Source organism: Helianthus annuus, chromosome 9, assembly GCF_002127325.2.
Source record: "Helianthus annuus cultivar XRQ/B chromosome 9, HanXRQr2.0-SUNRISE, whole genome shotgun sequence".
Lineage (NCBI taxonomy): Eukaryota > Viridiplantae > Streptophyta > Magnoliopsida > Asterales > Asteraceae > Helianthus > Helianthus annuus.
This window is the reverse complement of record NC_035441.2, coordinates 16,381,015-16,394,776: the sequence shown is the minus strand read 5'-3', so window position 1 is coordinate 16,394,776 and position 13,762 is coordinate 16,381,015. Positions and strand designations below refer to the sequence as shown.

Here is a 13,762-nt window from a genome sequence, read left to right as displayed (position 1 = left end):
AATGTTAGACGCGAAGGTAAGTGGATTGTTGATTCGGGTGCTTCAGAGTACATAACACACAGGCAGGAATGGATCGAAAATAAAGTGAGAACTTTGAATGAAAAGCCGGTCACTATTCCTAACGGACTGCACGTTCCCGTAGAAGGAAGAGGGACTTGCACTTTACCAAATGGCCTAAAAATTGAGAATGTTTTGCACGTTCCAAAATTCACGTGTAATCTCTTGTCGGTTAGTCAGTTGGCACAGGACCTACAATGTACAGTAACATTTTTCCCAACGTTTTGTGTGATGCAAGATTAGCAACGAGGAGGTTGATTGGAGCGGGTAAATACATGGATGGTCTTTACAAGATGGACATGGTGGGTAGTGAAAGGAAGGCGTTGATGGTAACTATGGATACATGGCACTGGCGTTTGGGGCACGCTTCACGTGAGAAACTTTCTCGCTTTGACTTTATTGAATTTCCTTCAAAAACTGGTATGTCGTTTTGTGATTCTTGTGTTAAAGCAAAACATAAGAGATTGACGTTTCCTATTAGTTCTATTAAAACCAAAGGTTGTTTTGAGCTTTTGCATTGTGACATATGGGGGAAGTATAGAACGCCTTCACCCACTCAAGCAAGATACTTTCTCACCATTGTCGATGATTATAGCAGGGGTGTTTGGGTATTCTTGTTGAAACATAAGAATGAAGCAAGTGATTGTATTATTTACTTTCATCAATACATCAAGACCTAATTTTCAAGGCTAGTCAAACGTATTCGGTGTGACAATGGAGGAGAGTTTACCTCTAATCGCATGAACAAGTTTTATGCCGAAAATGGCATCATCCTTGAAACCACATGTCCACACACGCCTCAACAAAACGGTGTTGTGGAGAGAAAGCATCGCCATCTTCTCGAAACAGCACGTTCTATCAGATTTGAGGCCAACCTACCAAAGAGATTTTGGGGGGAGTGCGTCTTAACCGCTGCTCACATTATCAATCGTCTTCCCTTCAAAGTCATAGGCAACAAGACGTCATATGAAATGATCCACAATGAAAAGCCAAATTTTGATCTTTTAAAGGTGTTTGGGTGTCTCGCCTACCATAGAAATACCGACACGAATGGTGACAAGCTCGAAGAAAGGGGGAAGCCAGGGGTATTTCTCGGGTATCCGGGCGGAACAAAAGGATACAAATTATTTGATGTACAAAGGGGCAATATCATTGTTTCAAGAGATGTCAAGTTTGTTGAGAACATCTTTCCTTACAAAGGTGGCGAACAAGACCACGTGTCAAAAGACGATGGTGTTTTCGGGTTTCCACCTTGGTACTATGGAGACCATAATGAAGAATGCAATATTAATCAAACACCAGCTTCCGCTACAGACAACGAAAATGAGAACAATGATGAGTCACAAGTGACTGAGCAAAATATGGTTGAGAATAACATGGATCCAATCGGTCCCATTAATCCCGAAAATAATGAGGCTCAGCAACCGAACCCTCCCGACATGGGGGCCGAGGCCCAGCAACCCAACGATATCGAGGCTGAGGCTCAGCAACCCAACGAGGCCGAACCTCTTGAACGACAGCCGAGATAAAGAAAGGAACGTGCTAGATCGAAACGACTAGATGGGTATGATGTCTCACTACCACTGTCCCTCGACCATGCCACACCTGCTTCTGATCAACGCTCCTCTACGGTACATTCCATGTCCAACTATGTTTGCTATAATAATTTTTCACATTCTCACAAGGCCTTCTTATCGGCCATCGACAAAACCGATGAGCCAAGAACCTTTAAACAAGCAGTGTAGAATGAAAACTGGAGGGTAGCTATGAAATGAGAAATAGAGGCACTTGAAATGAACGGAACATGGACTCTTGAAGACTTGTCGAAAGGTAAGAGGGCCATCGATTCCAAGTGGGTTTACAAGGTTAAGTACAAGCCCAATGGAGACATTGAAAGATACAAAGCCCGCTTGGTTGCTAAAGGTTTCACACAAATGGAAAGGATCGATTTTCATGACATGTTTGCTCCGGTTGCCAAGTTGGTTACTGTTCGAACCATTTTGGCAGTCGCAGTTAAACGAAACTGGATGGTTCATCAATTGGACGTGAATAATGCATTCCTGCATGGTGATTTGAATGAGGAGGTCTACATGAAGATACCTCAAGGTTTTGATAAAGGAAAGTAGAACAAAGTGTGTCGGCTAAGAAAGTCTCTTTATGGGCTCAAACAGGCATCGAGAAATTGGTATCATAAGTTCACCACAGCACTTGTCGAAGCCGGTTTTAGACAGTCAAAGGCGGACCATTCCTTATTTATTTTCAGGAGGAGGGAAATATATGTTGCAGTCTTAATCTACGTTGATGACGTGATTTTGGTTGGCAATGATGCTACGAGAATGAGCGAAATAAAATTGTTTCTGAATGAACGTTTCAGCATAAAAGATCTTGGAAATCGTAAGTATTTTTTAGGGATCGAGGTCGCTCGAACGGAAGAAGGTATGGTACTTAGTCAAAGGAAGTACACTCTCGACATTATTGAAGATGCTGGTATGCTTGGATGTCGGCCGAGTCCGATACCTATGGAATAAAATCTAAAGTTAGAAGCATGAAATGAGGAAGATCGGGTTGATCCAAGTCATTATCGGCGACTTGTCAAGAGGTTGCTCTATCTTCAGGCCACCCGTCCCGATATTGCCCATTCGGTTAGTATCCTAAGCCAGTTTGTGGCGGATCCTCGTACAAGTCATCTCGAAGCCGCTACAAGGGTCGTTAGATATTTGAAGGCAACCGCTGGGCAAGGCACCTATTACCGAAGATAGGGGGAAACAATCTCGTGGCCTATACCGATTCCGACTGGTTAGGTTGTCCTTTCACTAGAAGGTTAAGAACCGGGTACCTTCTTCTCCTCGGGGGTGGTCCCGTTTCTTGGAAGTCAAAGAAGCAGTCGGTCGTATCTCGATCAATATAGAGCCATGGCCACAATAGTTAGTGAAATCCTTTGGCTGCGATGGCTCCTCAGTGATCTCGACACTCCCCAAACAACTCCAACTACCGTCTTCTGTGACAACATTGCAGTCAAACACATTGCAAATAACCCGGTTTTCCACGAGCGTACTAAAATGTCGAAATGGATTGTTATTTTGTCCGCGAACGTGTCGAGTCGAAGGAAGTTGAACCGGTTTACATCAACACCAACCATCAAGTGGCGGACTTGTTTACCAAGGCTCTCGGATCGAAACAGTTGGAGGTTTTACTTGGCAAGTTGGGCGTTCGGAATCTTCACGCTCCAACTTGAGGGGGAATATTGTTGTGGAAAGTATTTTCTCTTTATGGCCATCCCGATTTCATGCCTTAGTTTATGGCTAGAATTATTTGTTTCCTTTTCCTTGTTCTTGTATCTAGTATTTAAGTTCTGTTTTGGAGCCTTGGTGAAATACAACAAAAATTACAATATTCTATATCTGTTTATACATACATCTTCAAAATCTGGATACATCTTCAAGAACAAACAACAAACAACATTCAAGAACAAATCTGGACACCATCAACCGCTGCCACGCCTAAACCATCATCGCCGGATCTGAGGGTTTTTTATTTTTTTATTTTTATTTTTGAAGTTTGAAGATATTAAATGTTGGGGTTAGGGTTTGAAGATGATGATGAAGGTCGAGAGAACGAGAGAAATCTAAGGTGTATAGAGAGAGAGAGTGATACGGATTCGTATACGAGTGAGTGAGAATGTAAGAAAACCCTCTAACAGGAATACCTCCTTCGGCCAACCGAACGGAGAAGAACACAAGGTTTAAATTTAATAATCAAACTTTATTCAACAACCCAACCAAGAGTTTTACCCAATGCTTAAATAGAAACAATGAAGAGATAAATAGGGAAGAGATAAACTCAATCCCGTAAACAAAGGTTTAAAAAAAAGGAAAAGGAAAAGATAAAGATCAAATACTAAATGAAAATAAACTCCTTATACTGGTTGGATTGGGTCTTCATGACATGGGTTTGGGCCTAGCCACTTTCGGTTGCATCTCCCCCTAGCCGAGCACCTTCCATTGGGTCACCATCTAGGCTTGGATCCGTATCATCCGCCCCCCTAAAAAATGACTCGTCCCCGAGTCATCATCAAAATCATCCCCCGGAGTAAAAGGAGCTAAGTCAGCCATATTGAAGGTCGCAGAAACACCATAATGACCGGGTAACTCGATCTTGTAAGCATTGTCGTTAATGCGCTTTAGGACACGAAACGGACCAACTGCACGCGGATGAAGTTTGCCAAAACGACCTTGAGGAAACCGGTCCTTGCGAAGATAGATCCAAACTAATTCACCCTCTTGAAAAATGACCTTACGCCGGTGTTTATTAGCTTGAGCTTGATATTGGAGATTGTGCTTCGTGATTTGTTCTCTAACTTTTTCATGTAACAACCTAATCTGGGAAACCCTTTCATCTTGTTCTCGACCCCTGGTAACGACGCTAAGTCTAACGGTGAAACGGGTTTCGTCCATAGACCACGAAAAAAGGACTACGACCGGTCGAACTGTGATTAGAACGGTTGTAAGCAAACTCCGCTTGGGGTAGCGCAAGATCCTACTGTATCGGATGATCTCCAACAAGACACCGTAGTAGACTCCCAAGACTTCTATTAGTAACTTGCGTTTGGCAGTTGGTCTGCGGGTGGTGGGAGCTGCTGAATTGTAATTTAGCTCCCAAACGCTTCCACGGTGTACGCAAAAAATGGCTCACAAACTTGACATCCCGGTCAGACGTAATCGTTTTCGGGATGCCATGTAAACGAACGATTTCGACAAAATAAAGGCGCGCTACCTGTGAAGCATCATACGTTTTGGAACAAGGAACAAAACGAGCCATTTTCGAAAACCTATCCACCACGACTATGATAGAATCTTTTTTCGTTGTATGAGCGGTAAACCAAGCACAAATCCAGACTAACATCCTCTCATGGGCCATTGGGAGTTGGTAACGGTGTATATAGGCCCTAGTTAGTATGGTGGGTTTTAGCAATGTGGCAAACATGACAACGGTTTAGGACCTTGAGAACATCTTTAGCCATATGAGGCCAATAAAAGCGCTCCCCAACCAAGGAAATAGTTTTGCTCTACCGAAATGTCCCGCTAAGGCCCCTTGGTGACATTCAAGAATGATGGCTTTCCGGAAAGAAGATAATGGAACACACAAGCGTCGACCTTGAATAGAAACCCGTCACGTCGAAGATAATCCCGATAAGGGGCCGTGTTGCACTTGGCCCATAAGTCTTTGAAATCGGGGTCTTCTGGATACAAGTGAGTGAACGCTTCAAAGCCCATGACGTTGAGTTTTGTGGTGTTGAGAAAGGCTGGGCGACGGCTCAGAGCGTCCGCCACCGTGTTGGCAGACCCGGGTTTGTGGCGAATGACAAAAGAAAAGTCTTGTAGTGTTTCAACCCACTTGCCGTGTCTTGGATTAAGTTTAGATTGGCCTTGAATGAACTTTAAAGCCTGGTGGTCGGAGTACAGAATGAATTCGGCCGGAAGTAAGTAATGACGCCAATATTCAAGGCTCCGGATGATCGCATAAAACTCTTTGTCGTATGTACTATATCGGTGCCGAGTCTCATTAAATTAATCGGTTTATTCAATTGGCTCAAGACTCCACTGATACCCACGCTCGACACATCGCACTCTACTTGAAAGACCTGGTCAAAGTTTGGCAATGCTAGAACCGGGGCTTCGGTGACCGCTGTCTGATTGTTTCGAACGCACATTGTGCCATAGCGGACCAAACAAACTTGCTACCCTTCAAACATTCGGTAAGGGGTGCCACGATGGAGCTGAAATTTCGGATGAACCGGCGATAGAATGACGCCAACCCATGAAAGCTTCGGACGTCATGAAGTGAAGCTAGTGTCAGCCAATTTGTGATGGCCGAGATTTTCGCATCGTCCATCAGAATTCCTTTATGGGACACCAAGTAGCCTAAAAAGAGGACTTCCTATGTGAGAAAATGACACTTCTTCCCATTAGCATAAAGCTTCTAGTCACGTAAGATGGTGAAAATTTCCCGAATGTGTTGGAGATGTTGTTTCTCATTCTTGCTAAAAAACCAATATGTCGTCGAAATAAACGACGACGCATTTTCCTATAAAAGGTTTAAATTCGTGATTCATGAGACGCGTGAACATACTCGGGGAGTTTGATAACCCAAACGGCATCACCGTCCATTCATACAATCCGTCGCATGTTTTAAACGTCGTCGTCCATTCATCGCCCGGTCGCATTCGGATTTGGTGGTAGCCGCTGCGCAAATCTATTTTTGAGAATATGCTCGCGCCGTGTAAGTGATCCAGAAGATCATCCAAATGTGGAATAGGAAACCGATATTTAATGGTAATTTTGTTGACGGCCCGACTGTCGATGCACATTCAAAATGTGCCATTCGGTTTGGGAACGAGCAAGGAGGGTACTGCACAAGGGCTCATACTTTCTCTTATAAGTCCCTTTTCTAGTAAGTCAAGGACTTGGCGATGTAATTCAGAAAATTCTTTTGGGTTCATGCGGTACGCTGGTTTGTGCGGGATGTTGGCACCGGGCACAAAATCAATACAATGTTGTATGTCACGCATCAAAGGTAGTCCCGCCGGAATATCTTCTGGAAAAACATCCAGAAATTCATCCACGAGGGGACGCAGAGGGACGGGGATGTCCACTGTAGTCTCATTTTCTTCCAGCACGAAGAGGCCAAAAACTGTCGGATCATGTAGATCTCTAACAAGACCTGTGAATTCAGATTTGGTGATTGTAGGAACATTAGAAAGTTCTTCCATGGGGTTGAGAGGTGCAACGGTAATGTGGAGACCGTCTTTTTTTTTTAAAGAATATGTGTTTCGAAACCCGTCGTGGTTTACGCGCCGATCGTATAGCCATGGACGGCCCAAGAGGACGTGACACGCGTCCATGGGGATAACCTCACACCAAAGCTCATCCGTATATTTGTTTCCAATCGAAAATTGTACTAGGCACTTGTGAGTAACTTTGACGAGATGGCCCTTCTTTAGCCATGTTAGCTGGTACGGTGTCAGGTGATCTTGGGTAGGCAAGCCAAGTTTTTCCACCATCGATGATGCGACCATATTCTCACAGCTTCCGCCATCAATAATAACGGTAAAAACCTTCCCCTTTGCCGTACACTTCGTTCAGAAAATATTGTTACGTAACCATGTCGTATCGTCATCCGTTTTCGCGATACCGGTGTTTAGCACCCGACAGGAAACAAGAAGCTCCCCCTGATCAGGATAAAGAACTTTCGTCTCGCCTTTGACCTCCGTGTCTTAAACCGGGGTTCATCCACGAATGCGAGGACCTGTGTCACACCCCAACCGCTGGCGGAAACATCGGAGTGCGAGCACTAAGCGTTCAGATTGTTCACGAGATTCCATAACACTATTATTTCACTATAGTTTAATACATTTCATGCAAGATATGTCTAAGTCATAAATCACCACAAAAATAACAAAATTACATTGCATAAATAAAGATTGTTCAAATAGTTCAAAGATTCTAATTTACTAAGATGTGTTTCTAAGCAGCATCTTAGCTTGATTCAAGAATACCTAGCATCTTATCAGCCTGCAACATGTATTAAAATAGAGTCAATACAAAATGTACCGGCGGGTATACAAGTTTGAATAGTAGATTAATAGATAAAAACAACTCATATCCACAATGTAAGTATAAAAATAGTTTCAGTCATGCTAGTGTCGCAGTCCACGCAGTGATAGCCCAAGTATCCCGATGCTTTAGTGTTTACCCAAGACTCGAGGTAAACTAGAATCCTCCTAACAATACCCCCCCCACCCCCGAGAATAATGGGAGAGGTGCACCTCCTATAGCGCTACTATTGATAAGGCGGAACTACACACCCTGGATTCAACGTCACGTAACACAAAGAATCAAGAATCACAAGTTTCACATACACATAGGATAGAGTTTAGATTCAAAAGTTTCAAGAAACATAGGTTATAGAATACATGTTACATCCCAAAAGTTAAAACGAAAAGGGATCAAGTATACTCACAGTGATTGCTTAACAGTTACACTATTATTGGATCAACGGGAGCTCTTTTAGAATTAGCCTGATTAGATTACAACAGGTAAGAGTCGGGCAGAATAACGAGATTGCGCAAAGTGACGGGACATGCACTGGATCGGATGGTTGTCCGATCGGATTGCCAGTCGATCGGGTGGCTAGTGTGAGTGGAACAGATAACTATCCGATCGGATGGCCAGTCGATCGGGTCACTCGATTCAAGTGTCAAGTTTCCAGGTTGTTGTCTAAGTGTTTTGGTTACCTTGATCAGATGGCTGCTCGATTGGGTGGCTATCCGATCGGGTTGCCACTCGATCGAGATTCCCAAAGTTCCAAGTTTCTGAAAAGTTTCTAAGTGTTGAAAGGTTTCAAAGTTCAAAAGATTCAAAGTCTCAAATATTTAAATTTGCTAGACAAATGTTACCCGATCGGGTGGCTGTTCGATCGGATGGTCATCCGTTCGGATTGTCACTCGATCGAGGGATCCTTGTCCCGTTTGTAAATTTTGTAAGGTTTCTAAGTTTCTAGACGACACGGTACGTATTAAGACAACAGTAAACTCATCATCTTATAGCCGTTCTTATCAGATGGGAATCACCCATGTCCGGTCAGTCGTCTGTTTACAACAGTTTATGTCGAAATCCGCTTTCCGGCCATCTTCTTCGGCAACAACCCGTTTCCAAACCCACTCAAGACTACCCATCAAGTCTACAGTCCGTTTATACCTGGATTCCACCGTCTAAAGTCTAAGATTGAAGAAAAGCTGAAGAAAACCTAAGTTTTATTATAAAAATCCTAGATCTAGCTTAGATTTGGTGCAAAACTCCTGAAATTCCTTAGATCTGGGCTAGATCTTGCCAGGAATGACATTGCATAGCAGTTTGTACAAACCACCATGATGACATCATCTTCAAGAACTCAGATCCGAGAGATTTCATGGTGAAAAGTGTGATTTCAAAGGTGAATCACGTAGAGAATGGAGTGTAGATCAAGAAAGTACAAGAATCTAGTGTAAAATGTACCGAAATCGCCAAGAAAAATGAAGAAAAGTGGTGTGCGTGCGTCTGCTCGAGCCAGGCTGTCACATCAGTGAGACTGGTGATGTGACAGGCCTATTTATAGTGTTTGAGGAAGTTAAGGAGGTGTGGCACGGGTCGGATGGCTGGCCGATCGAGTGGCCATCCGATCGGGTGGTCATCTGATTGGATGGCAATCCGATCGGATGGTGATGTGACATGCCTATTTATAGTGTGTAAGGAAGTTAAGGCGGTGTGGCACGGATCGGATGGCTGGCCGACCGAGTGGCCATCTGATCGGGTGGTCATCCGATCGGATGGCTATCTGATCGGATGCTCATCCAATCAGATTGCCACTTGGTCAGCCCCATCCTTTCCGCGTTCCCATCTTTGATTCGTTTTGCGAGTTAGATTAAGCGTTGCGTATTATTGGGTAATAGAATAACTAGATTACATCATCAACACAAAAGTCTATAAGTTCATAGATTCCGCTAGTGACAAGACTCCAGTCTCTCGTTCAACCAAGAATCAAGTTTCACGAGTCTAAAGAGTCAAGCACCAAGTAGTATCAAGAGTTAAGAGTCATAGTTTCTCAAGTACTAAGTATCAAGAATCAAGAGTCTAGATTTCCAAGTATCAAGTATCAAGAATCAATCATAAAGAATCTAGTTTTTTCTTAGTATTAAGATCAAGTGTCTAAAGTTAAGCAGCAAGAGTCAAGTATCTAGATTTAAGTATCAGGTATCAAGTATTAAATATCAAGAATCAAGATTCAAGCATCAACTATCAAGTTTCATATCATTCAAAACTCAAAAGTATCTAAGTATCACACTTTACATAGTACAGGGACTAAAACTCACAGATGGCCAATGTATAGGGGCTAAATTTGCCAAGAGCCTATAGTTTAGGGATGCAGAGCGTTACAGTCTCCCCTCCTTTAGGATATTTGGTCCCCGAAATCTTAGAGGAAGTGTTAGTCCCAAAAAACCCGTGACATCACTCGACGGTTCAATCGAACACGGAATATAAGATCAAACCGTATGAACAAAAAGAAAATTTATCATTACATAACATAGTGTCGCTGCTTAGATCGCACACAGTCTCAAGGACTGTCTGGTACGATCTCCGAGAACCTTACACACAATCCCTAGGATTGTCTGGTACAAGGCTCTCTATTTGGGGCTACATCATTAAAGAATAGGAAAGCTCTACTACAATAACCTAGATAAGACTATTTATAGGAGCCTCTACCCTATTGGCCCATATGGCCTAGCCCAAGCCCAAAACCTAATCTAAACCCAAGTAATACATAAATTAATACAATAGAGATACGCGTAAAACTTCTGGACCTAACAATCTCCCCCTATTTTATGCTATCTTTATTGCAGTTTAGATGATCTCCAGTCTTAGGTCTTCTCCTTTTAGCGGCCCAGCAGTGAGCATCAACGTATCTCTAGTGAAAATCATGTGCCAGATGCTGAAGAATGATCTCGAATGATATTCTGATCCATATCGTTCAGCATTCTATTTCCACCATTTTGAAGCCCAAGTTTAATTTGTCTGGATGTAGTTGCTGTAGATAAAGCCGTCTTCATCATTTCTGTAAATCTTCACCGTGATTCAGCTTCTAACCACCGCCATTCATCTTTTCCGTCCACTACATCTTCACGACCACCTTCGTCGGACCTCCATAACCACCGTCGACCTGCAAGTCTCCGACCACCATCACCTTCTCCGTTACACCACTACACCGTAAAACCTGCAACATATCTTCATCTTCATCGTAACATCAGCCCCTCATCTCGGATCATCTTCTTCGAACTCCGACCCGAAAACCTGCAACTCCATCGTCTTCTCCGTTCAATCAGCGTCTTCTCCGGCGTCTCTTTTTCTCTACAACACACACAGCTGAGTGTAGGTGGATGAACAAAAACATCACCGGACCTTAACGATTTTCAGATCTGTAGATGAAATACTAGGTCTTACGAACTGGAGAACTTTCCATTTACGAACACACATCCCCCGACACTTGTGCAAAGCTTCTTCTTGTTCTTCGAGCGATATCAAAACCGAGCCTTTGAAAGACTTCAATGGCTCTTATACCACTTGTTAGTCCCGAAAACCCGTGATATCACTCAATGGTTCGATAGAACGCGGAATATAAGATCAAACCGACAAGAACAAAAAGAAATATTGTATTACATAACTCAGTGCCGCTGCTTAGATCGCACATGTGCAGCCGTCAAGAATATTGTATTACAACCCGTGATATCACTCAATGGTTCGATCGAACGCGTAAAACTTTTAGATCTAACAATCTCCCCCTAGTTTTATGCTCTCTTTATTACGGTTTAGACGAACTCCAACCTTGGGTCTTCTCCTTTACTGGCCCAACAGTGAACAAGTCCAGCAGCGTATCTCGGATGATGGTAGAATCTATGTCGGATGAAATATGATGATAACTAAAGATGTCGGATGAACTTCAATGTATCACAGATGAAAGAATGTGATCTCGAACGAAAATGCATGATCTCGGATGATAGTTTAAATTTAATTCGCTAACAAGAACACACAGATTCAAGTGATCTGTCTGGTATTCAAGTTGCGCAAAAAAAACACCTTGTTGGTCCCGAAAAATTTTTTAACCCAATGAAAATTCATCAACAAATTTCATCCTTCATGTGGGCTCAACATCTAATCGAGACATTTTTAATATGTCAATTGACATATGTCGTCAAAAATCAAACAAATATTATTCAATGTTTAGTAGAGCCCATTAATAATGTGCATGACCCAAAAAGAAACCATTGCTCCATTCAAACAGGCTCAATACTAATTGTTCCATCATCAACTACCGTAGGCAAAGTTGCGATGTGAGATGGCTTCTATTTGTAGCTGTTGGGCCTCAATATTATGACATGTACCTGGGCTTCTCATCAATTGGACTAATAATCACTCCAGCTTTAGACACTTCTTGGCTACACTTGTTGGCCCCATAGAAAGTTGCACAAAAAATTAAAACATGTCCTAACTTTCTTACCGTAGATCACTTACCCATCTCACGGTTGACAATTGTTAGGGTTTTGAATTCCTTGATTTGACAACATGTGCAGCCGTCAAGAATATTCCTCAACATTCTATGCTCATGCAGCTGTGACATCATCATCTTCAAACATCGCCATACGTACATTCTGTTGTCATCATCTTTCAGTCGCCGGAAATAATCATCGGCTGTCAACTCTTTCATCACCATCGTCATCTTTATCAACCAGTCCGATGGTCGTCTCCGGTCATCTTCCGATCTGAGATAGTTTTTTCGTCAGCAACATTCATTTGTTTACACAATCTATCATCATCCTTCTCGTCGATTCATCATCGGATCTCCGAGACTGTCAACAACCATCCGAGACAAGAACATCAACGACCACTAAACATCTGACCATCATCTCCGACATGCACCGTACAATCATATTTAACGTCATCCACTCTTCATCATGCAAAATCCGATCACCGTACACCGCTCGTATCGGAAAAGCCACCACCATCTTTGCCTCTGCCACTCTTCACCGCCGTTCTCCATTGGACTGGTCTCCGCTGTGATGATGGACAAAAACCACAGTAATAGTTTTCGTTATTCTCCAACGAAAACGACATCCGCCTTCTTCTTCTTGATGTTTGCCACCACAAGCACCACCGTGCACCCTTTTCTCAGGTCACTTTTGTCCTCCGGCCAAAACTGTACCGGATCTTAAAATTGTCAGATCTGTGAATGAAAACCAGATTTCATAAACGAACACATCCTTCCCTGACACTGTGAGAAACTTCTTTTTGTTCTTCGAGTGACATAAAAAACCGAGCCTTTGAAAGACTTCAATGGCTCTGATACCACTTGTTAGTCCCGAAAAGCCCGTGACATCACTCGACGGTTCAATCGAACGTGGAATATAAGATCAAACCCTATGAACAAAAAGAAAATTTATCATTACATAACATAGTGTCGCTCCTAAGATTGCACACAGTCTCAAGGACTGTCTTAGATCGCACACAGTCTCAAGGACTGTCTGGTACGATCTTCGAAAACCTTTCACACAATCCCTAGGATTGTTTGGTACAAGGCTCTCTATTTGGGGCTACATCATTCACGAATAGGAAAGCTCTACTACAATAACCTAGATAAGACTATTTATAGGAGCCTCTACCCTATTGGCCCACATGGCCTAGCCCAAGCCCAAAACCTAATCTAAACCCAAGTAATACATAAATTAATACAATAAAGATACGCGTAAAACTTCTGGACCTAACAGGAAGACTGCTCGAAGAGCTGCGGGTACTTGGCCTTCATATCACTTTTCAATTCCTAAGTGAATTCGGCACCACGCTTTCCCACCCATCGAACCTTAATAATGGGAATTTTGTTGCGCCTTAGCATCTTGACGGTTTGATCCATGATTTCGACCGGTTTCTACACAAATTGCATAGATCATTTATTTGCAAGTCTTCGAGGGGAACCTGCAGTTCCTCGTCGACTAGGCATTTTCGTAGATTAGACACGTGGAGCACCGGATGTACGTTGTTTAGTTCCTGTGGTAGGTCGAGTCTGTACGCCACCTTGCCAATCCTTTCGAGTATCTTGAAAGAACCCACATAGCAATGAGCGA

At 42.9% G+C, this 13,762-nt stretch overlaps 1 protein-coding gene across 1 annotated transcript; it reads right to left on the bottom strand.

Annotated features, from left to right (window-relative positions):
• Window positions 1-6,424: 6,424 nt before the first annotated feature.
• On the bottom strand, window positions 6,425-7,132 carry LOC110875326. The gene has a single exon (XM_022123522.1). It carries the CDS (start codon window positions 7,130-7,132, stop codon window positions 6,425-6,427), a length of 708 nt encoding a protein of 235 aa, XP_021979214.1.
• Window positions 7,133-13,762: the final 6,630 nt, after the last annotated feature.